We start from the raw sequence: 21,952 nt of genomic DNA, 5'->3' as shown, positions 1-21,952 counted from the left end.
TCCATGCAGGCAGATTTTGGTTTTGTTATGTGCATGGCAGTAATTTGATCGAGAGCAGATGCAGATGCAAAGGGTTCAGGGTTCACGTTTGTGCCCCATGGTGTGGAAATTTGGGGCTGAAATGATCTTGGGTCATTAGAGTCCGTGCAAAACTTGCGACTGCTGTAACCCGAACTATGCCCTGGCTGCTGTGTATAGAGCAGGGGTGGATGAACGTTCTGTTTCAACCAGAGCACTGTGCCTCTTGATTCTTGGTTATGAATTTATATCCACTACCAAGGCAATGGCTGGAGGAACAGCCTAAGTCTAACCCCTAAGGTCCCCTGGCTTTGCAAGCCCTTCGAACTCTGCGTTCTTGGAGTATTTTGGGACTAGACATGGTCAAGACTTTTAAGAAAGTGGAAATTGTAATTCAGCTTAGAGCTGAAAATATTTCTAAACCACTGGAAATGGCAGATGTTAAGGCAACAAATGTCTCCCTTGCTTAAAGACCTTCCCTAGATTTGAGAAATACTTGAATTCTGAAGAATAAGCCAGGGCAGAACCTTCACTGCTCTCTGTCCTCAAACAATGAGGCGGGTTTATCTTGAAAGAAGACGCAGTGCTGGCTTTGAGAGCCACATGGGTTTGACCAGGTTGACGATTTGCCACGTTACTTATTAGGCCATCTCTCTTCCTGTCCCTCCGTATCTCACGGCTATCGTCCATCTTGGCCCAGAAACCTTTTGCTTCATCTGCTCAAAACGGAGCTCATTGATTATGGTGCTGTAACATTTAGAATTATACAGGCAGTTTTTTCCTCTTGGCAGTCGCCCAGGTAAAAACAAGAAAAGAATTTGTGTGAAGTTAATTTTCTGTAGGGATCAAATCTTCTACAGAATTTTTCTTCTGTGGCTTCACTTTTTTTTATGGTGGGTGGGTGGGTGTGGGGTGTTTAGTGTAATCTGAATTCAGGAGAAGGGTTTAATCTGTTTTTTGTATTGCAGCAATTTCCTTAAATTCGTCCTGATTCCGTTGGAGCATTATGGCTAATTCCTAAGATGCCAGACCAATAATTCCCTCGAGCGGGGAGTTCAGATCCTGCCCTCCATATCACCACCCGCCCGTCCCCTTTCCTTGAATCCAAACTCCTTCCACGTGCAGCCTCCAGCCCGTGCTTCTCTCTGGCAATGTCCTCCGGTGTCCCTTGCAGGCTGGCCCCCGTTTGGGGGTGTCGGTCCCCTCTGCAGTGGGATGAGGACAGTCTTCATCTCCTCTTTAACCCATCCTGGCAGGGAGGTGGGGGCTGCATGCTGAGGAGGAGCTGCAGAGCTCCAGCTGTCCTGGCCGCAGTCAATGGCCATGCGACTAATGGGAAGTTCTGTCTCCATCCAGTCTGTTCCCTTTGACCCCCTGGGCCAGTGCCGTGGGCTCTGCCTGGCAGGGGGTGGGAATGTTCTGAGCATGGAGCGGTGGCTGAGCCCCACCCTGGCTCGGCTGCCCACATGGCTTCTGTGGCTTTCTCTTGTATCCATAAATCATTTTTAATGTGATTAAAATAAATGCCGATTAGGGCTGCGTGAGCATATTCCAGGAACTTACAGGCCTGCTGGGGAGGGAGCGAGGGAGGCAGATTTCAGCTGTTCTGCAGAAATAAAAGCTGATCGGATCAGCCGTATTATCATAAGCCTTTGTGCCAGGAGCAGAGGAGATCATTAGAGCTGGAGATGAGTGCTGGGGGGGCGGGCGGAGGGGATTATGGATAACGGGACATTGCCTCGTTTGATCTCATGTGGGGCATCTAAAGAATGTCCGAGGAATCTAATTTGGCCAGCCTGGATCCAGGCCAGCCTTCTGACTGGATAGTCACTGCTTCAGGGAGTGGGTGTGTGAGAAGAGTTAGGACTATGGTTCAGTGTACGGCAGGATCTCTGGCACCGGGACTACAGATGCCCAAGGGCTGTTGCTGGAACCTGATCGGAGGTGAGCGCAGGTGGTCTCCTTCCTGTTTTTAAGGCAATGGGCCCCTTTCCCTTGTCTAATGCTTCGGAGATGCTAAATATCCACCAGGTTCTGAGGGTGGTAAAGAAGTCGGCTGCCAGTGCCCGTGTGTGATTCCTGGCAAGTAGCTTGCGTTGATGTCCACGGGCACCCTACGTCCCGCCCCAGAACTGGATGGACTCTGAGAAACTAAGACTCTGCTCCTTTTTGGGGGGCAGGTGCTGGATACCAGACCACAGCCAGGAGGCTTCTGGCTTTGTAGCACATGTTCTTGAAGGCATCTCGTGGAAGAGATCTCTGATGTTCTTGTACTTCTAGCTGTGGGACAACAGGCCAGGAGGCGTGTGGGGAAGGGGCAGCTGACTCGGCCCTGCCTCTGTTTTGAACAGGACTGCTGCTGAGCTCGGCCTGTGGGGGAGGTCAGGGCTTCAGTGCTAGGCTTGTAGTTGGACAACGGGGGCTGGTGGAGGGAGGTGCAGCATTTCTGTCCCTTCCCCACTATCCCCAGCACCAAACGATTTGCTCAACAAGTGATGGGGCCATATGGCTCTAGCTCCATTGCTCCGGAGAAGGAGGTGCCCATTGCAGCTGCCCCTCCACGCCTGTGACAGAGAGGGGGCTTCAGCCGAACAGTGGGGTCAGGTGCACGTAATCACCCTGCGACTCTCTTGTGGGTGGCCAGCGCCCTGGGGGGTGGTTCCCCTTGGCGAGCAGATTTCACCAGAGGGTACTGATGGCTTGTTCTGCCTAGCAAGTTCCTAGCCCTCTAGCAAAGGGATGAAACAGTCTGATGTCTAGCATCAGAGCACTGATAAGATCCATCAGCGAGATTAAATGCGTTTGAGAGGAATAACTGGTTCCTAATCTCTGTGTTTAATAAACCTGGGTTGAGAAATCCTAGCTCCAGAGCACTTTATAAACCACAGAGATGCAGCAGTTCCTTCCCCAGGACTGAAATGCAACCACCTCTGGAGCGGAGCACTAGAGCTGGTGCACGGTGACACGAGACCAGTGTTTAGGCCTGGAAGTGACCTACTGTGACTGCTGGGGAAATGCATTCACCCTGGCAATCCCCATACTCAGAGGGCACATGGCAGGGGATTCTGCTCAGACACAGAGTGGGTCAGGACCTTGCATCAGGTCACATTTATTGTTGTGTAAATGTCTTAATTTCTCAAGTGCTCTAACAAAACTCTAGCTGTGGTTGTCCTATGGGACACGGCCCCCACCTGCAGGCTGAAGCCTTGCTGGGGAAGCGTGGAGGGCAACCGGAGTCTGATGCCCCCTGCAGCTCTGTTACCCTCTGGGCTATTGTGCGGTGGAGGAGAGGAGAGACCCTTGCAGACCGAACAAGCCCTGGCTTTAGCTGGAGGCAGCCTGGCAAGCAGTGACGCTTGCCCAGCACTGGGAGGGTGTTGCGACAGCTTGTTGACAGTCCAATCTGGAAATGACCTTGTCTCTTGTTTAAATTTCTGAAGATCAACAGCACGAAGAGAATCTACCCAGCGTCCTGGCCTGCACCCAGGCCTCTGATCTGAATAGCACAAGCTGTCAAAGCCGCTCTCCCTTCCCTGGGTCTCCTATATGTACGGACGCTGCATGTAACATCTGGACACTATCAGCTTGGCATAGGTTATCGCGAGCTGTCCGCTGCCATGTTTTGGTGAGAGCAACTCTCTGCCACCTTGCAAAGGGCCCCTATGAATCTTGCAAGAAAGATGGCTTGATAGGAGCGGAGGGGCTGAGCTGCTCCCAGGAGATTTATCACAGGCTGTGATTTTTAAAGGCTTTCCCGAGATAATGGCCTCACAATGCAATTGCACCTGTTTGGAACAGCTGTGTGCCTCAGGAAATGCTTCAAGGATTGGGCTTTAAATGATCAGATTCTTAGCAGAGCCGTGTCCCTTTTTAAGACACCGATTCCTTGGCTAATTGTGCTGCCTTCCCTCTCTGCCTCTTCTTCAGCTCAGGTGATGGGGGTGGGAATGAGTTAGTCCTCTCGCCCCACCCTTCCAGATCTCATGCACTAGCACAGTGCTGTGATGTTTGGCTCACTCGCTGCCACGGGATGTTTTTCCTTTGGAATCGCGCTTTAAATCGTCTCCTTCGAGGATTTCTGTCCATCTGGAGCTTTTTATTGGTATGTGTTTTACAAAATCTCAATTGGGGCCAAGGTCGCCTTGCAAAGCCGCACAAAGCGCTCTGCCCTCTCGTTCTGGGCCAGCCCTCCTGGTCTGGGGCTCCGCATGCCAGAGAAGGGTCGGCGTTCCTCTGGGCTGAAAGTGCCGTTGAGGCAAAGCACATTCCCTCGCGCCAGTGCCATCCTGTGCCTGCGGAGAGGTGGTGGGAAGCATCTGGCCGATGATGTGTGAGGTGACCAGGATGTGGGCACTTGGGGGCTGTGATGGGAAGAGGAAATGGGGAAATATTAGTTCTGGCTTTCTAAGGAGCTCTCCTCTAGTATTTGCTTGTAACTCAGCCGGCGTGCTGGCACATCCTCCCTTTTCATTTGTATTTAACTTGTTACAAGCGGAGCTAGGTCACGGGGGAGGGGCTGTGGAAGAAACATCCTGGCCATGGCAGGAGTTGGTGCCAACACCTGCAGCATGGACAGTGCTGGCTGGTTTCCGAGGTGACTCTCTCCTCTCACCTTGTGCAGGAGAGCTAGAGGGGAGTTCTTGGAAACTTGCCAGGGACCACCGTAAAGAGAGCAGCCCACGTCTGATGGGGAATCACAGATAATACCTTCTCTTTGGGAAGTCCTGCTCCTGGTGCGGTGCTCACCCATCCCAAGCTCTCTGTGCTGCTCCAGCCCTGCCCAGAGGGAGGTGGGCAGAGTGGCTGGGAGAAGCAGAGCTCTGTGCCAGCTCTGGGTAGACTGATGCTCAGAGGGGTGCTGTAGGCAGGACTCCAGGGTCTGTGTTTCTGGGGCCCCTTGGGTCTGGAGCCCTGTTTAGGGGGGCCACAGCTGCTATTCCAGGCCCTAAGATGGGGCTGGGAGTTGGCTGGTGAAGTGATGTGCGGACCACAGAGGGAGAGTAAGGGCCCTGCCCTCAAAGGGCTGGGGCCGGGCTGCGTTCTGCACACACAGTCACTCACTTGGTCGCTACGCAGGGAAGGATGAACTCTGCCGTGGGGACGGTGGCCATCCCGGGGAGAAGCCAGACCAGAGATCTGCCGCAAGAGCAGCCGGGGGCGAGGTCTGGGCCCTGATAGACGCACGTTCCATAGCCAGGCATTGCCTCTCCTCCTGCCCCCAGGAGCTCGGCCCTGGGGACTGGCAGACAAAGCCTCGTCGCTGATGGCAGAACTGAGGGGGGACAATCTGCCTCTGAAATGACTCTGGGCCCAGTTGGCTCAGTGGCTCTCAGCTCTGGTGTGAGCGCAGCGTGGCCTGTGAAATGAAGCAGAGAGCTGGGGAGGGCCATGTGTGGGACGGGGGCACTGTTCTGGTGGCAGGGGCGGAGAGCCGGGGAGGGCCGTGTGTGGGGACGGGGGGCCGCTGTTCTGGTGGCAGGGGCGGAGAGCCGGGGAGGGCTGTGTGTGGGGACGGGGGGCCGCTGTTCTGGTGGCAGGGGCGGAGAGCCGGGGAGGGCCGTGTGTGGGGACGGGGGGCCGCTGTTCTGGTAGCAGGGGTGGAGAGCCGGGGAGGGCCGTGTGTGGGGAGGGGGGGCCGCTGTTCTGGTGGCAGGGGCGGAGAGCCGGGGAGGGCCGTGTGTGGGACGGGGGCACTGTTCTGGTGGCGGGGGCGGAGAGCCGGGGAGGGCTGTGTGTGGGGACAGGGGGCCGCTGTTCTGGTGGCAGGGGCGGAGAGCCGGGGAGGGCTGTGTGTGGGACGGAGGCGCTGTTCTGGTGGGAGGGGACATGGTCTCTACCCTGCACGGTGGCAGAGTTGGAGAGCCATTGGGTTAGGCCTGGAGAGAACTAGACCGCACCAGCTGGCAGCCAGCGCTGATGCTGTTTTTCTGTCGCAGGTAGCGGAAGGGTTGGGGCCTTGCATGAATCGCTGCGGGAGTGAGCAGGTGGTCAGCTGAATGGATAGAGGAGCCACCTGAGGAGGTGAGTGAGGTGGCTGGGGCTGTTGGGAGGGATTCAGTCTGAACTGGCTCCCCCTTTCTCCCCACTTTGATTCGTTTTGGCTCCAGGTCACATGCTCCATTTTTAAACACATGCTCCAGTGCAGGTTCCCTCCTGCCCAGGGAAGCTGTGATTGGTTGCTGTGATCTGAGGCGGGGCTTTGTTAGATAAATGAGGTGTTTAGTCCCTGAGAGAAATGATGGATCCCAGGAAATGTTGCCTATGTGAAGGCTGCATCCCATGTGCCACACAACCAATGCCGGGCGCTGCACCTGCCTGCTGTGTGCTGACCTGCTGCAGAATATGCCATGGCCTGCCTGGGTCATACACCGCTCATCTGCCTCCAGGTCAGAGAGACTACATCTGCAGCATGGCTTCTCTCTTCCTTTCCCTCTGCAAGCTGCCTCTGCCTCTCGCTCCATGTCCGTCTGGCGTTGCTGGCGTGGAGCTCCTGTTGGCTTGCATAGCCCAGTCAAAAGCAGGTCCTTGGGGAGCCCAGCGGAAGCGACTGGATGTGAGAGACGGCTCCTCAATACGTACTTTCAGTGCTGGGAATGTCAGAGTCCAAGGCTAGCCCGGCGAACCCTCCTGTACTGCTAGCCCCACCGGCTTAGGTGGGGCTCCTTGCATGAGCTGGGCTCATAGCTGCAAATACCCTTTCCGTTATGGTACCATGGTGACTTTCTGGACTATCAACAAGGGTGTGTGAGTCTTAATGGCTGAGAAATCAAATGGGAGGAAGAATTTAATCAGAAAAATGTGACTGACCATTGGGAATCATTTGGGGCTATTAGGCATCGAGCGTGTTCTCAAACAAGGAAGAAGGCTGTGCTGACTTAAAAAACCCATGACCTGGTTTAAATGGGAAATGAAGGCAGCTGGATATATAATGGCAGCAAAGTGGAATTAATAGTAATGAATTATAAATCAGATGTTAGGAATTGTAGAAAACTGCCACTGCCCAAGCAAACCCAAGCAAGATAGTAGAGTGACTGGTACAGGACTCAATTTAATAAAGAATCAAAGGAGGGTAATGTAACGAATGCAAATCAGCCAGGGTTTATGAAAGATAGATTCTGTAAAACTAACGTGATAGCTTTTTTTTGGATGAGATTACAAGTTTGGTTGATAAAGGTAGTCGTGCTGACATGCTATACTCAGACTTCTGTAAGGTTGATACGGCACGACATTTTTATTTAAAAAAAAAATGATATAAAATAATCATGACATGTTACGTGGATTAAAAACTGGCTAACTGATAGGTCTCAAAATGTAACTGTAAATGGGGAATCTTTGAATGGGTGTGTTTCCAGTGGGCTAGTTAATATTTTTATTAATGCACTGGTGGAGAACATAAAATCATCACTGATAAAGTTTGCAGATGACACACATTGGTGGTAAATAAAGAAAAGGACAGGTCACTGATTCAGAGATTTGACTGGCTTGGTAAACTGGGTGCAAGCAAACCCCATGCATGTTGATATGGCTAAATACAAATGTGTACATGTAGGAACAAAGAATGTAGGTCATGCTTACACATGAGCAATTCTATCCTGGGAAGCAGGGACTCTGAAAGAGATTTGGGGGTTGTGGTGGATGATCAGCTGAACATGAGCTCTGAGTGCGACACTGTGGCCACAGGGGCTAATGCAATCCTGGGATGTATAAACGGGAATCCCAAGTAAGAGTACAGAAATGATTTTACCTCTGTATTTGGCACTGGTGCGACTTCTGCTGGAATCCTGTGTCTGGTTCTGCTGCCCACAATTCAAGAAGGATGTTGATTAAATTGGAAGAGGGGTCGGAGAAGAGGCATGCAAACAATTAAAGGATTAGAAAACCTGCCTTATATGCTAGATTGAGCTCCCTGAGTCTGCTTAGTTTAACAGAGATGGTTAAGGGATGACTTGATTATAATCTACAAGTATCTACATGGGGAGCAAATATTTAATAATGGCCTCTTCAGTCTAGCAGAGGAAGGTCTAACACAATCCAAAGGCTGGAAGTTGAAGCTAGACCAGGGTAGGCAACCTATGGCATGTGTGCCGAAGGCGGCACGCGAGCTGATTTTCAGTGGCACTCTCACTGCCCAGGTCCTGGCCACCGGTCCGGGGGGCTCTGCATTTTAATTTAATTTTAAATGAAGCTTCTTAAGCATTTTGAAACCTTATTTACTTTACATACAACAATAGTTTAGTTATATATTATAGACTTATAGAAAGAGACCTTCTAAAGCGTTAAAATGTATTACCGGCACTCAAAACCTTAAATGAGAGTGACTAAATGAAGACTTGGCACAGCACTTCTGAAAGGTTGCCAACCCCTGAGTTAGACAAATTCAGACTGGAAATAAGGTATCATTTTTTTAATAGCGAGAGCAATTAACCATTGGAACAATTTGCCAAGGGGCATGGGAGATTCTCCATCACTGACAATATCTATATCAAGCTCGGATGTTTCTCTAAAGGATCTGCTCTAGGAATGACTGTGGGGCAGGTCTCTGGCCTGTGTTATGCTGGAGGTCAGGCTAGGTGAGCACAGTGAATAAGCCACTTGCATTGGTATTTTCAGAGGCTCGTTACTGTCGCATTGCCTCTTCTGAGGGGATTGGTAATGGGGATACAGTGCCTCCGACTTCTCAGTGGCCAGTCTGAATTCAGCCTAGCTTGACCTGGAGGAAAGCTGTGGCTGACTGGCTCCTAGGTAGCTTATGATTTCATGGAAGGTGGGGTCTTGATGCAGGGACTTGCAGCAAATGCCACCCTTGGCACCTCCTTGCTGTTGGCCTCAGCTCAGAGGGCACGAGATTGCTGTGGAAACTGGTGGATCCCTCTAGAAAGGGCTGTGGCCCATTGCTGGGGAATGGGAGGTGCAGCGTGGAGGAAGGTTATGCTGGCCCGGCTCTAACTCTAGAGAACTCATTAGCCTCCAAGCTCGTAGTGCAGTTGATGGGCACGTTGTATCTGGAACCCATGCTGGATGTGGTCCATGGAATTCCAACCCTATCTTTGCTGGGTTGCGCATTAGGGGACAGGCTCTGGTTGTGCGCTCAGCAGAGCTTTTATTCTATGGCGACTCACCTTAGGATGACATGGGGCGGTATAGCTCAGTAGTTTGAGCATTGGCCTGCTAAAGCCAGGGTTGTGAGTTCAATCCTTGAGGGGGCCATTTGGGGAACAGGGGCAAAAAATCTGTCTGGGGATTGGCCCTGCTTTGAGCAGGGGGTTGGACTAGATGACCTCCTGAGATCCCTTCCAACCAGGGGCGGCTCCAGGCACCAGCGCTCCAAGCATGTGCCTGGGGCAGCAAAATGTCTAGAGCCGCCCCTGCTTCCAAGCCTATGATTCTAAGTGGGACATTCAGCTTGTCCCAGACAGGCAGCCAAACACACAGCAGCAGAGGGTCAGCTAAGTCCTGAGTGCCGGAACAGGAAATAGATCAGAACTTCCTCAATAAACACTCAGCACGGGAACGTGCAGGAGTGAAGATGGCGAACTGGAAAAGGAGCTTAAACTCCCTTCCTCTTATACCCGTCGATAGCCATGATCGCAGGTGCCAACCAGCAGGTCCCACAAGTGCTGGGTTTTTCTTGTTCCCATTCTGCATGGGACATTCCTGCTTTCATCCCATTATCCCATCTGCTCTGGGCCTGGAAGCCAGGATCCAGCTGGGATTTCCAGACCTTGTCTCTGGCAGCAAGTCACACGGCTCCCGATGATTGGGGGGCTCCACAGGGCCCACTCCTGCCTTGCCAGTGAGTGGGCTGACAGGGAGGCAGGCCTTAATAGCCGAGATCTTACCAGCTGTGGCTCACCGTCTAAGGTTGCCCAAGGTGGTATCCAGGCCTGGCAGTGCGGGGGATGTGTCTCCTGGCTCGCTGCAATGAATGAACATAGGTCTCCAATAACCCATGCACTGAACTTGCCTTTAAATTCCCTGTGCTGCCAGTCAGTCAGCCTGTAAGGCCGCAGTAGGGTAGAAATCAAGAGAGGCACCGCTCACCTTGGCACTGCCGCCGGGCAGGCAGGCAGTGCAGGGGAAACGACTGTCCATCTTCTGCTTGGCTGGGTTTGTGAGCAATTGACTGCAAGCCTTGGCAGGCTCTGTGCGCCTCTGCCTCCGACAGCACTCGGGGCCTTGGCCCTCGCAGAAGGCTCCTCCCACGTCCTGGCACAGTCCAGCGTCAGGGAAAGCAAGAGGCAGCAGGACTCAGTGCTGTGGGAGGCCTTTCTGAAAGGTCATGTTGCCCACTGCTCGCAGACGGGAACCGCAGTTCACTAGGTGAGAAGCATCTGCTTCCACAAGAGACTAGGCAGGTATAAATACGCCCCCTACTGGCCGCCTGTAGGCAAACACATGAAATGAAATTCTATACCGGGGTGGGCAAACTTTTTGGCCCAAGGGCCACATCTGGGAATAGAAATTGTATGGGGGGGCCATGAATGCTCACAAAATGGGGGCTGGGGTGCGGGAGGGGGTGAGGGCTCTGGCTGGGGGTGTGGGATCTGGGGTGGGGCCAGAAATGAGTTCAGAGTGCAGGAGGGGGCTCTGGGCTGGGGGGGAGGTGAGGGCTCTGGGTGGGGCTGGGGATGAGGAATTGGGGTATAGGAGAGGGCTCTGGGCTGGGACTGAGAGGTTTGGAGGATTTGAAGGGGATCAAGGCTGGGGCAGGGATTTGGGGTGTGGGGGGAAGCTCAGGTGTGCAGGCTCCGGGCGGCACTTACTACAAGTGGCTCCCAGAAGCAGCAGCATCTCTCTTCTCCGGCTCCTACGCGGAGGCACGGCCCAGCGGCTCTGCATGCTGCCCCGACCACAGGCACCGCCCCTGCAGCTCCCAGAGTTCCTGGCCAATGGGAGGAATGCGGCACATGGGGTGGGGACAGCATGCAGAGCAGAGCCCCTTGGCTGCCCCTATGTGTGGGAGCCAGAGGAGAGCCATGCCGCTGCTCCCCAGCAAGCCCCAGACCCCGCTCCCCTATGGGAGCTCGAGGGCGGGATTAAAACGGCTGGCGGGCCAATCTGGCCCGTAGTTTGCCCACCTCTGCTGTATACAAACCCCTGTGTACATTTCCCTTGTATCAGAAATGCATCCATTTCCTATGGATACACGCTGGCTGAGCTCCCCAGGCAGGGGCATCACACCAGCCCAACAGAGGATCTGCACTCCTCCAGCACGGTCCATTGGTGAATCTTCTTGGGGGCAAAGGGCATCCTTGTACAGCACCTGGCGCTGTTGGGTGCTGGTCCGTGACTGGGGCATCTGGGTGCTCTGGTAAGACACTAATGAATTGTACCAGTGATTTACTTCACGGATAGAAATTATCTCGCATGTCCCCCTCCCCAGTGCGGGTTGGTGGGAATTACTCATCCCTAGTGCTTTGCGGGTGGCCTGCACAGGGAGTCCACTGGCAGAGCTGGGAATAGAACTCGGGTCTCCTGATGCCTCAATCCCTCCCGCACACCTGCACCTTCACCCCTTGCCCAGCCTTCCTCTGGTACCTACCTTGCTCCTGTCACCATGGTACCTGAGCATCCCCTGTGGTTCATGTGCCTATCTTCACACGGCTCCTCCCCCTGTGGAGGCCAGGCCTGCTTTCCCCATTGCACAGATGGGGACCTGAGGCATAGACCAAGCCACTTTCCCACAGGAAGCTGGTGGTGGTGGAGACCGAGGGTCAATTCTGTAGTGTCCCAGATTGGCTCCTGACCCCATTCTCTTCTCATTGCTGCACGTGGACTCCTGCATCTCTGAGGGGAGCGCCCCCTTCTCAAATGCAGGAGGAACTGGACTGAGATCACCCAAGAGGCTCTGTGGTGGGGCAGCCACTGACGTGAGCCAGGCTTGAACCGGCCATCTAGGAGTGAAAGGGCCTAGACACCATTGCTAATCCTGAGCCACGCAGCCACCTTAACCCTTGCTCATCCCTCCCTCTGCCAGTCCTGAGCTGTTCTGTGCATGGGCAACGCCTTCCCTGGAATGATCTGTAACCAGAGCCTTTGGGGACGCAATGCCTGCTCGTGGCAGTGGTTGCTCTGGCTTGGCCTGAGGCAGAGGCAGTCTGTCTTGGCAGCGGCAGGGATATTCCTCCTGGCAAGGATGGGTCCACCTGAAACACTGGTCACGTCTTGGAGGCTGCCATGGGGGGAGTGAGTCGGGCGGGTCAGGCCCTGCTTCTGAGTGGGTCTAATCCCTCGGGTGTTGCAGTGGGGGCCTGAAGGGCAGCCTCCAGGTGGAGCAGGGAGAGGAGTGTGAGAAGCGGGTTCACGTTGTGTCCCAGCAAAATCCATGGAGGGTAGGTATCAAAGAGCCTCTAAAGAAGCGTGGTCTGACGGTAACCCACCCCACAGACTGCCGGCGCGGGGGCTGCCCTTTCCACCCTGACTGTCGGGCCCTGCCCAGCATCTCCCAGGGGCTGCAGTGACTCCACTGACCTTCTAGAGGCAGGCGCGAGCTAGTCCAGAGAAGCAGCGTTGTATCTGTGCAGGTCGATGGCATGGCTCTAACCTGAACTCTGGTGGCAGCGGCGCCTGCTGGCTCCAGCAGGACCTGTGGGGTCTGGGCATTGGGGAGGGTCTCCAGGCAGTGAGTAGCTCATCTTGACTGTGGAAGCCCTGGGCCTCTCCAAGCAACTGCAGCTAACCATGCAATCTCTCTTGTGATGGGGGCTCAGGGGGATTTCCTGGGATTGACTCATGCAGGGACTTCCAACCTCACTGCGCTTGTGACCGGTGCCAAACTGAACAAGAGACCAGGCAAAGTGGTCTCGGAGCAGGGGTGTCCCTTCCTCTACTCCCACCGGAGAGGACCTGGCGTGCCACGGCCGTTCAGACGGAGCATGGGGCGGACTGGGAGAAGGGGGCACGTTTCAGACTCTCCCTGACCACTCACGGAGATCTTCCTCTAGCTTCTCTGCTTCACTAGCCCCAGGTGGGCTGCTGGGCTCCAGCTGCCCCCTGGCTGAGTTTAGGCTCATGGTGGCAGTGGCTGGCTCTGTGGGGTTTAGCAGTTGAGCTTTTTTATGCTGTTAGTGATTTGTTTTTTTAAATCTCTTTTCTCCCCCATCCCTGCCCCCTTGCAGTTCCAGGGCTTTGTCACAGCAGAAGCTCCTCCAGCCGAGCGGCAGGGGAAGATTGCCAGGGGATTATTGAAAGGCCTACGCAGCAGGGAAGGCCGGCTTCCGGAGAGCATGAGGGAGGCTGCAGCTGAACGCCAGCTGGGGGTTCCTGAGAGCACGTGGAAGGGCTGAGCAGGAGCTGCGCACACGGCCCGGGGGCGGGGGGAGCCGCCGAGAGACCCCCACCGAGCTGCAGCTGTTCCTGGGCCCTGCTACAGATGTGGAGCTCCTCAAGAGCTCAGCTGTCTCCCAGGCAACCAGAGCCGGGGAGGCCCCCTCAGCTGCGAGGAGCCGCTGATGGAAAGCAGCAGCCAGCCAGGTGCGGGCGAGGCGCGGTGGGAACCTGGCTCTCAAACCCCTTACGCAGAGTCCCCCTGAGATGCGCTTTTCTTCCCCCGCCTGGACAGAGTCTTGCAGCAGGTGAGCGGCCGACAAGGGGCTAGATCCTGGGTCTGCGCGCACCGAGACGCGCTCCCTTCGCTCCCCGGGCCAGCGGAGCTTGCAGGAGATGAGGAGCCCGGATCCCCTTTGGGGCCCAAGGCAGAGGGGAGCCGTTTGCCCACGAGAGACCCAGGCTCCTGTTGCTTGTTAATCTAGGGCTTGGGGACTGGCAGCCGGACTTCCAGCAGCTCCCTCGCTCCCCGCCTGGGCTTGTAACGGAGCATCTGGGGCCCAGCTGGGCTCTGGGCATCCAGAGACGTGACTGCACCTGCGGTTACTAAAGAGCCCCCAGGGAGCTGGACGCGTCGCTGTGCCGATCTCCAGTGTATTTCCCCCCTGCCTTGTGCATCCCCCCAGCCTGCCCTATGCCCTTCTGCCGCTGCCGTGGAGAGGGTGGGCAGCGTACTGTCGGCACAGGCCGGCTGGCACGTCAGCAGCCAACCCAGCGGACCCGGTGACCCCGCCCCTGCCCTGGCAGGGAGGCCCTTTCCTCTTCTCCCCTCCACCATGAAGTGCTCCCTGCGGTTCTGGTTCCTCTCGACCGCCTTCCTGCTGGCGTTCGTCATGTCACTCCTCTTCACGTACTCGCACCCCAGCATGGCCTACCTGGAACCTGGCAGCCCGGGCGGCTTCCACCGGGTCAAGCTGGTGCCCGGCTACGCCGGCATGCAGCGCCTCAGCCAGGGCGGGCGCCTCGGGGAGGGGTGCGCCTGCCGCAGGTGCACGGAGGACGCAGGGGCCTTGGCATGGTTCACCAGCCACTACGACAGCAACATCTCCCCGGTGTGGACCAAGGAGAACATGGACCTCCCGCTGGATGTCCAGAGGTGGTGGATGGTGAGTGAGCCCCTGCCAGGGGGCCGTGGGTCAGTGGATCTCAAGCACTCGTGCTGGGAGGGAGGGAGTCTCCTGCGTCCCTGCAGTTTGTCTCACCCACCCAGAGGCCGCACTGCTGCTGGACAAGCCACGTTCCTTGGCCTCCCGGGAGGTCTGCTCGAATGACTGACCTGCTCCCCTCTAGGGGCCAGAGCCTGCTGGTGGCCTCGTTCTAACCTGCTGCCAGGGCGCCTCCTCCATTGGCTCTCGGGGCCTCTCAATCAGACAGGCCTTGGCTGTCTGGCAACGCTGGTCCTGAGCCCAGCTGGGCTCCTCCTAGCTCCTGCCCCCGCAGTGATGCGATCTCCCAGGCTGAGCACTACCTCAGTGACCCCTGTGCAGCCCCGTTGCCTTCCCTGGGGCTGAGTGCACTGAACAGAGGGTGGAGATTGGGGAAGTAGGGGCGCTCCTGTGTCTAGCCTGCAGGGAGCAGTGCGGTCTAGTGGTTAGTGCACATAGCACAGCTGGGAGTTGGACCTGACCCTCCGTTGCCCACTTCTCATCAAGTCATTTTCGCCAGGGAGCACAGCTCTGCCGTTCGGTCCTGCCAGCACAGGTGTGAAATCACACCCCTGGGCTCCTGTCCCAGCTCTGCCACTGACTTGCTCCTTAGCTTTGGGTGACTCACTCTTCTGGCCTCTGTTTCCCCAGCTTAAAATGGGATGAACCTCACCTCACAGAAAGGTGATTGTATCCATGGAGGGGAGGGGACACCCCAAGAATGTCAGCTCGCGTGGGCTGAAGGCTCCTCCTCCTCCCCCCCCCCCAGTTCCTAGCGTGTGCTGTCGAGGATAGATCCCCTCTGCTCTGGAGACATGCATCCAGTCTCATGTGCTTTAACTGTGTGCAGCAAGGAAAGATCCCGTCTCCCTGTTACCCTGGATAGAGAACCCTGGCACGTTCCTGGCGCAGACGGTCATGGTGCTCATGCAGATGACGGGGGGCTGTGGGAGCACCTGGTTAGGTGTGAGGCAGATGTTCTGAAACCCAATTAAGATGTCAGGAATTGCTGGGCATGGGGGCCAGTGAGGGGATCTCTGCTGCTGGCGTTGCTGCCTGTGCACAGAGAGATTCTTTTCCGTGGGAAGGGCGATGCCAACGTGAAAACGAGGCTTTTTAGATCTTGCCCTGCTGCCCGCAGCTGCCCTGCTGCTGGGTGCCGTGTGCCACAGGCAGTTTGGGGACCCTGACACACAGATGCCTTGGTTCTGGGTTTCAAGCCAGCTGTCCAGCTTGCCACCCGTCCAGGTGCCCACATGCAGCTGCCAAGATGTGGGGAGGGGAGCTGCCAGTTGCCAGCTTGTACTTTTCATTCTTCCAGAAGTGCCGAGTGTGTGTAGCCATTGCTGAGCTGAGGGGGCTCGGTGCATCTGGGACCCCATGGACCAAAAGTAGTTGTGCCCAGAGCAGCCTGGCCAGCCTAGCTTGCAGTGGGGCCTGGTGGCTACGCCCCACTCCCGACGGAAGGCGGCATCAGCCTCCTGCATCTCGGCCTGGCTGCTGTCTGGGAACTGGCTGGCTTGTTTTGGGAGGGTGACCGGGTCTCTCTCCGCAGCAACAGCAGCCTCTCCTGCTAGGCCTGTCCCCTGGCGCCTGAGCTGTGCAGGCCCCGGGGGGTGGGGGGTGTTCCTGCTCTTCACACTCTTCTCCTTGCTCCAAGTGCGACACTGGCCTGTACTGGGGGGGCTGCCCCGCCCCTCCTGGCAGGGCCATTAGCTGATGTTCCAGGTTTAGTGGCCAAGAGGTGGCATGGAGACAGAAGCCCCTGGCATGCCAAATAGCTCTGGGTAACGAGCCCTGTCTGTCCATGGGCTCGAGCCTTTCCTGCCTCCTGCTGCACGGCTCTGTGTGCAGCTTGCCGGGGCTGTGTGCTGGAGGGGCCGCTATTGCTTTGGCACAGCCTTGGCTGGCCCAGCTGCTAATGGAGGGGTCAGGCCGAGCTAGCAGAAGGGGAGTCTTAGCTCTCGTCCTTGGGAGCTCCCACGTCATTTCCGGGAGTCCCCGAGAGCCCCTGTGCTCCCCGCCCGTCCCCGTCAGTTGTGATGGTGCATGGGCTCTCGATCCGCCACGAGGGGCTCGTTCCGTTACCCCCACCCAATGCTGGCTCTGCCTGGGCCCCGAGAGCCCTGCTCCAGTGGCTTAGTGGCTAAAAAAAAAAAGTGGATAAACTAACCTAGGCTCCAAAATGAGAAGTGCTCAAGCTCCGCCTCCCGCCAGGTACCACCGCCGCCCCCACTCTCCTACGCTAGCCCTGGATTTGCGGCTGGTGAACGAGTAGGGCTGGGTGACGTCTTTCAGCTGAATGGCTTGTTTGGGGCTGACCCAAGTATAGGTGAATTCCTGCCGAGTTCCCTGAATCGCTTCCACCAGACGGGAGAAGCCGGAACGTCTCCTTTGGCAAAATGTTTCCTTTGACCCTGCATTTAGTTTCAACTTTCAGGCGTTTTGCCAACAGCAAGCAAGTCCCAAAACGGCCGGGGTGGGGCCCCACCCTTGTGAGCTTTAGCCCCGTGGGTACTCACCAGGGAGGGGGGATCTGGGTTCATGTGTGTCGTCCCCCCTTCCCTCCCCCACTGATGTGGAGAAGGGCTGTGAGGTTGGCTCTTCCCCACTGCAGCAGGGAGCCCTGGCCACTGGGCTACAGGCTATTCTGGAATGGCTCAGGCTATCCCACTCTAAATCACTCACGTTGGTGTCCTGCATCCAAGGCGAGTGCCCTAATCCCCTGGGCAACAGAGTCCTTCTCACTCTTTCCCTGGCTTGGCTGGATGGTTCCTTCGAAATTTCGGTGAGCACTGACCCCTTCACTCCAGCCCGCGTCTCCTGGGAGCAGAGAGTGCCTCGGGGTTGTTATTCGCCCAGCACAGCAGCTTTGCTGGCATGTTCCCAACTCCCAGCAACCCAGGGGAGCGCTGCTAACTGGGCATCAGAGCGGCACGCGTTGTCTCCCCTGCAGAACCTGCCTTGGCGCCTGCCCGCCTGGGCACCCCTTGCGACTGGGGGCTGTCGCTGGGGCTCAGGCTGGAGGTGATGGCTGCCGACCACGCAGCAGCTGCTGGACTGGAATGGCCTAATTTCCCTCAGACAGCAGGCTCTAGCCATGGGAGCAGGCGCATCGGGCTGTTTACATATTGATGATTGCCCTTATGCAGTGTTACTCCTGAGACAGTTCCCACACTGGGGTGGGGGGGCTGGGAATTGGGAGCTGCTCCACTGCAGTCACTGGCTCCTGTATGACCTAGCTGGTCCTGCAAACTGTTACTATCCGGGGGGGTCTTCGGTGGCTGTTGGGCCAGGCCGATGGGTGGGCGCTCGGGAGAGCATCCCTCTGCAGGGATGGGAGAGGTTGGACTTGGAGCCATTGGCCGGCACAACAGCACGTTTCCCTGCTGCCCTGGGGGGCGTCTCGGCTCTCAGCACCAAGCTGCCCTTCCGCCTCCCTTTCTGTAGCCTGCTGCGTTTGGCTGCTGGGCAGAACAAGGCAGGTGCTTCGTACGAGATGCTCTCAGGGCAACATGGACCGAAATCACTGGCTGGGACCTGTGAGGACTCGCATCCCTGCAGTACCTGAGCCCCACAAACCCTGAGTTCCTCCTTAACACCCCAGTAAAGCGCTATCCCCATTTTATAGATGGAAACCAGCGGCACAGGGAGAAATAAGAGACTTGGCCAGGGTCAGCCCGGGAGTCTGTGGCAGAGCCAGGGAGCTGACTCCAGATCTGCAGAGTCCATTAGACCCTCCAGCGCGATTGTGTGTTTAAGCAGCGTGGGCCCACTCGTGTGCGGGTGTAAGTCAGGAATAAGGAAGTGAGCAGCGTGAGTGAGAATTGGGTCCCTCATCGTCTCAGTTGTCTCCGAAGTGGCAGGCCGGCCGCCAGCACTATGTGAACCGTCCTTCTTGACGCTCTTCCATCTGGCTGGCGATGGGTTTCATTACGACTTCCCCTGCAGTGCTGGCAAACCAGCCTGCTGCCACGCTAGTGTGAAAGAGTCTGGCAGGGCAGTGCACTGGAAAGGAGGGTGACTTCGCTAGGTCAGTTCTGCTGTCCGAGGGGGACCAAACTGCAAGACGATGGGCTTAGGGACCAGGAGGTGACCTCATGTGGAGGCAGATTATCCCATGGCTGCCCACTCCGGGGTCCCTGCAGTTGCTGGAGATGGAACGTGGATTAGATGGGGTTTGGGTGTGATCCACTCTGGCAATTCTGCGTTCCTGTTTAGGTGGGAGGGATAGCTCAGTGGTTTGAGGATTGGCCTACTAAACCCAGGGTTGTGAGTTCAATCTTTGAGGAGGCTACTTAGGGATCTGGGGCAAAAATTGGTCCTGCTAGTGAAGGCAGGGGGCTGGACTCAATGACCTTTTCGAGGTCCTTTCCAGTTCTAGGAGATTAGTATATCTCCAATTATTGCCTATTACCTTTATGGTGCCGAATAAGGAGCTTTCAGACATAAGGACATGGTCTGGAAGGGTCACAGACACCCCCATAACACCGTCCTGGTCGTAAGCTTCAAACCAGACAAAACCACACCCCCGCCTTACTACACCCACGTTGCTAGGCCAGAATAGGGTAAATGACACAGGGAAGGAGACCGCATAGTTAAAAATGCAAAGAATTTGAAACTTGATGCTGCTGGTTCTCCGAGGCGCTTTTGTCTCCAAAGGATTCCGCTTAAATGCAAAGTCTTATAGTCCGTTCAAAGCGTGTAAGAGACCCAAGCTGCCCATCAGGCAGCCAGGCACAGCTCACGCTGGCTTCCCCAACCACCCAATTGCAAGAGAGACTCGGAGTGGGAGTGGGAGTAGCAGTGGCTGATGTGTGGTAGCCGTGTGCCAACTGCTTCAGCTTGTTATCCAGCCGGGGGTTGAACCCAGGCAGCGTGAGTAATCCCCTATGGGCTATTTTTGGTCTGTGCCCTCTGGGTGCTGCAGCAAAGCCTACCTAATGCTGAAGCTGTATTTCAGATTGAGCCTCTGGTGGGATCAAAGCCATCCCAAGGTCTGGCACTTTTAACCTTGTCTTTAAAGGCACAGAGGTTGCGGGACGGGGCAGAAGTCTTGGGCCCAGACTGAAAATATGTTGCTGTTCCTTTAACACAGGGGTGGGGAAACTACGGCCCGCGGGCCGGATCTGGCCTGCCAGCCATTTAAATCCGGCCCTCAAGCTCCAGCCGGGGAGCAGGGTCAGGGGCCGCTCCATGCAGCAGCTCCAGCACTCCAGCCAGGGAGCAGGGGTGGGGGCCGCTCCACTTGGCTCCCAGAAGCAGCGGCATGTCCCCCCTCCGGCTCCTATGCTTAGGGGTAGCCAGGGGGCTCCGCTCTGCACACTGCCCCCACCCCAAGCGCCACCCTCGCAGCTCCCATTGGCCAGGAACCACAGCCAATCGGAGCTGCAGGGGTGGCCCCAGTGGACAGGGCAGCGTGGCCACGCCTCTGTGTAGGAGCCAGAGAAGGCACATGCCGCTGCTTTCAGGAGTAATCACTGCCCAGAGCCTGCTTCCCCCACAGCCCAATCCTCTGCCCCCACCCTCTAAACCTCTCGATTCCAGCCTGGAGCCCCCTCCTGCACCCCAAACCTCTCAGCCCCAGCCCCAGTCCAGAGCCCCCTCCCGCACCCTGAACTCCTTATTTCTGGCCCCACCCTGGACCCCGCACCCCAACCACAATTTCGTGAACGTTCATGGCCCGTGATACAATTTCTATTCCCAGATGTGGCCCTCAGCCCCAAAAGTTTGCCCACCCCTGCTTTAACATCGTGCCCCTTCCATTCTCCTCCGATTTCCCCCCCGCACCACCACTGTGGGTCTCTGGTCCTGTCCCAGGAGCGCTGTTCATGCTGCTCCCGTGCCCGCAGGAGCTTGCTGCTAAGGCCGGCACCATCTCCTCCGTTGCGCAGTGCCCCAGGAGCAGAGCCGATGGGCGCAGTCTGAGCAGTGCCTGGCAGCAGGACTGGCTAGCCCAGGTGGGCGGCTGGGGCTGGGTGCCATGGTGATGGGTGCTATAGAAACCTCTCCCGGCCTGACGTCTCACTGGCCCTTGTGTGTCTCTGCAGATGCTGCAGCCCCAGTTCAAGTCCCACAACACTAATGAAGTCCTGGGCAAGCTCTTCCGGATCGTGCCGGGCGAGAACCCCTACGGCTCCCGCGACCCCAGGACGTGCCGGCGCTGCGCCGTGGTGGGCAACTCAGGCAACCTGCGCGGCTCTGGCTACGGGCGAGAGATCGACGGGCACGACTTCGTCATGAGGTGGGTGGCCGGTGCGGCTGGCTCCCGTGGGGCGGTGAGCTGCCGGCGGAGGCACCGTCTCAGCGCTGGGCCGGCTTCCACGTCGGATCATGTCTGAGCAAACTAGCTGGAAGGGCTTTGCTCTTGCCTTCATTTCAGAGCAGCTTCCCGCCCCCCTCCCCAGTCCTCCGAGGGCACCTGCTCACTCAGGCCTGGCTCTGTACTGGCTGAGTCCTCCGCCTCCACCGCCCTCCCCAGGCTGGGGCTTCTCCTCGTTTCATAGACACAGCTCTTCCCGAGACTGGAGTTAATCGGGGGCTGTCGTGTCACTGGGGAGCGGCGGTCTCTGATGAACGCAGGACAGCCAGGCTGGGACCTACCCTGGAAAGCAGGGAGTGGGGTGTGCAGAGAGGCTGCTGCAGTGTTTAGCACATGGCATGTCAGGTCGCAGCCTCCCTGGGTGTGTCTCCACTGCACACTGAGCCCAGGCTGTGACTCGGGTTTGAGCCCATACCCCCTTCCATCCACACATGGATCAGTCGGATTCGGGGCAGCCAGCGCTCAGGACCTGGGCCATAGGAGCGGGCTAGGAGGTGAGTCAGAGCCCAGGTCCTGCTGTGATTCAGATCCAAGCCCTGGTCTGTAGCGTGGCTGGAGGTCTTAGCACGACTGCGAGACCCATGTCCAGCAGCTGTCAGCCCAGGTTCACGATGCCGTGTGAACACTCCAGCATGGGCTTTCCCAGCTCCAGGTCCACGAGCCCGGGGTGGGGCCAGGGATGCAATGGGGATGAGTCTCCAGCCCAGCAGCTACAAGGGAAGGCAGCTGCTCCCCGCTCCTGAGTTCCCAGCTCCCCACGCTCGCTCTCAGCCCGACTGGGAGGCTCAACTTGTGAAGTAAGGCTGTGATCGGAATGGGCCTCTCCCCAAAACGCCAGCCCTGTCTTGCAGCTGAGAGTCTGCCTGGATAACTGGTCCCATCTGCCTTCGTCAGTGCAGAGGCTTACCCAGCCCTCACTGTCCAGACTCAGCCCTCGCTATGTGCATTGCTCTACCCGACTGTTAGGCAGGATGCTGCCAGTCGGTTGCCAGCCCAGCATCCTCTGTCCTGTGGCAGCTGCCTCTCAGCGGTGCTGCCCCGCGCGTGGAAAGGTTCGTGAAGCCCCCAGGAGCCTTCGGGATGGACGGCGACGTAGAAATGCCTGGCTGCTGTTTACTCTCCCTCTGACTTTCAGACGCTG

At 56.9% G+C, this 21,952-nt stretch overlaps 1 protein-coding gene across 4 annotated transcripts in view; it reads left to right on the top strand.

The window, feature by feature from the left end:
- The window catches only part of ST3GAL2 (ST3 beta-galactoside alpha-2,3-sialyltransferase 2), an 86,319-nt gene that overhangs the window by 53,987 nt on the left and 10,380 nt on the right, over positions 1 to 21,952 (top strand). For 2 of the 4 annotated variants that reach the window (XR_005588896.1, XM_039503222.1), the window contains exons 2-4: positions 5,955 to 6,039; positions 13,137 to 14,450; positions 20,540 to 20,733. Coding sequence is in view for 3 of the 4 variants with exons in the window: in XM_039503222.1 (XP_039359156.1) it covers positions 14,121 to 14,450; positions 20,540 to 20,733 (524 nt within the window). In the remaining variant the exon portion in view is untranslated. Of the gene's footprint in view, positions 1 to 1,712; positions 1,963 to 5,954; positions 6,040 to 11,200; positions 11,330 to 13,136; positions 14,451 to 20,539; positions 20,734 to 21,952 lie in introns of those variants that run through there. The other 2 variants (XM_039503223.1, XM_039503225.1) reach the window with 2 other exon arrangements.

This window comes from Mauremys reevesii, linkage group 16 (genome assembly GCF_016161935.1).
Source record: "Mauremys reevesii isolate NIE-2019 linkage group 16, ASM1616193v1, whole genome shotgun sequence".
In the NCBI taxonomy this organism is placed as follows: Eukaryota; Metazoa; Chordata; order Testudines; family Geoemydidae; genus Mauremys; species Mauremys reevesii.
This window is presented reverse-complemented; position numbering and strand designations above follow the sequence as displayed.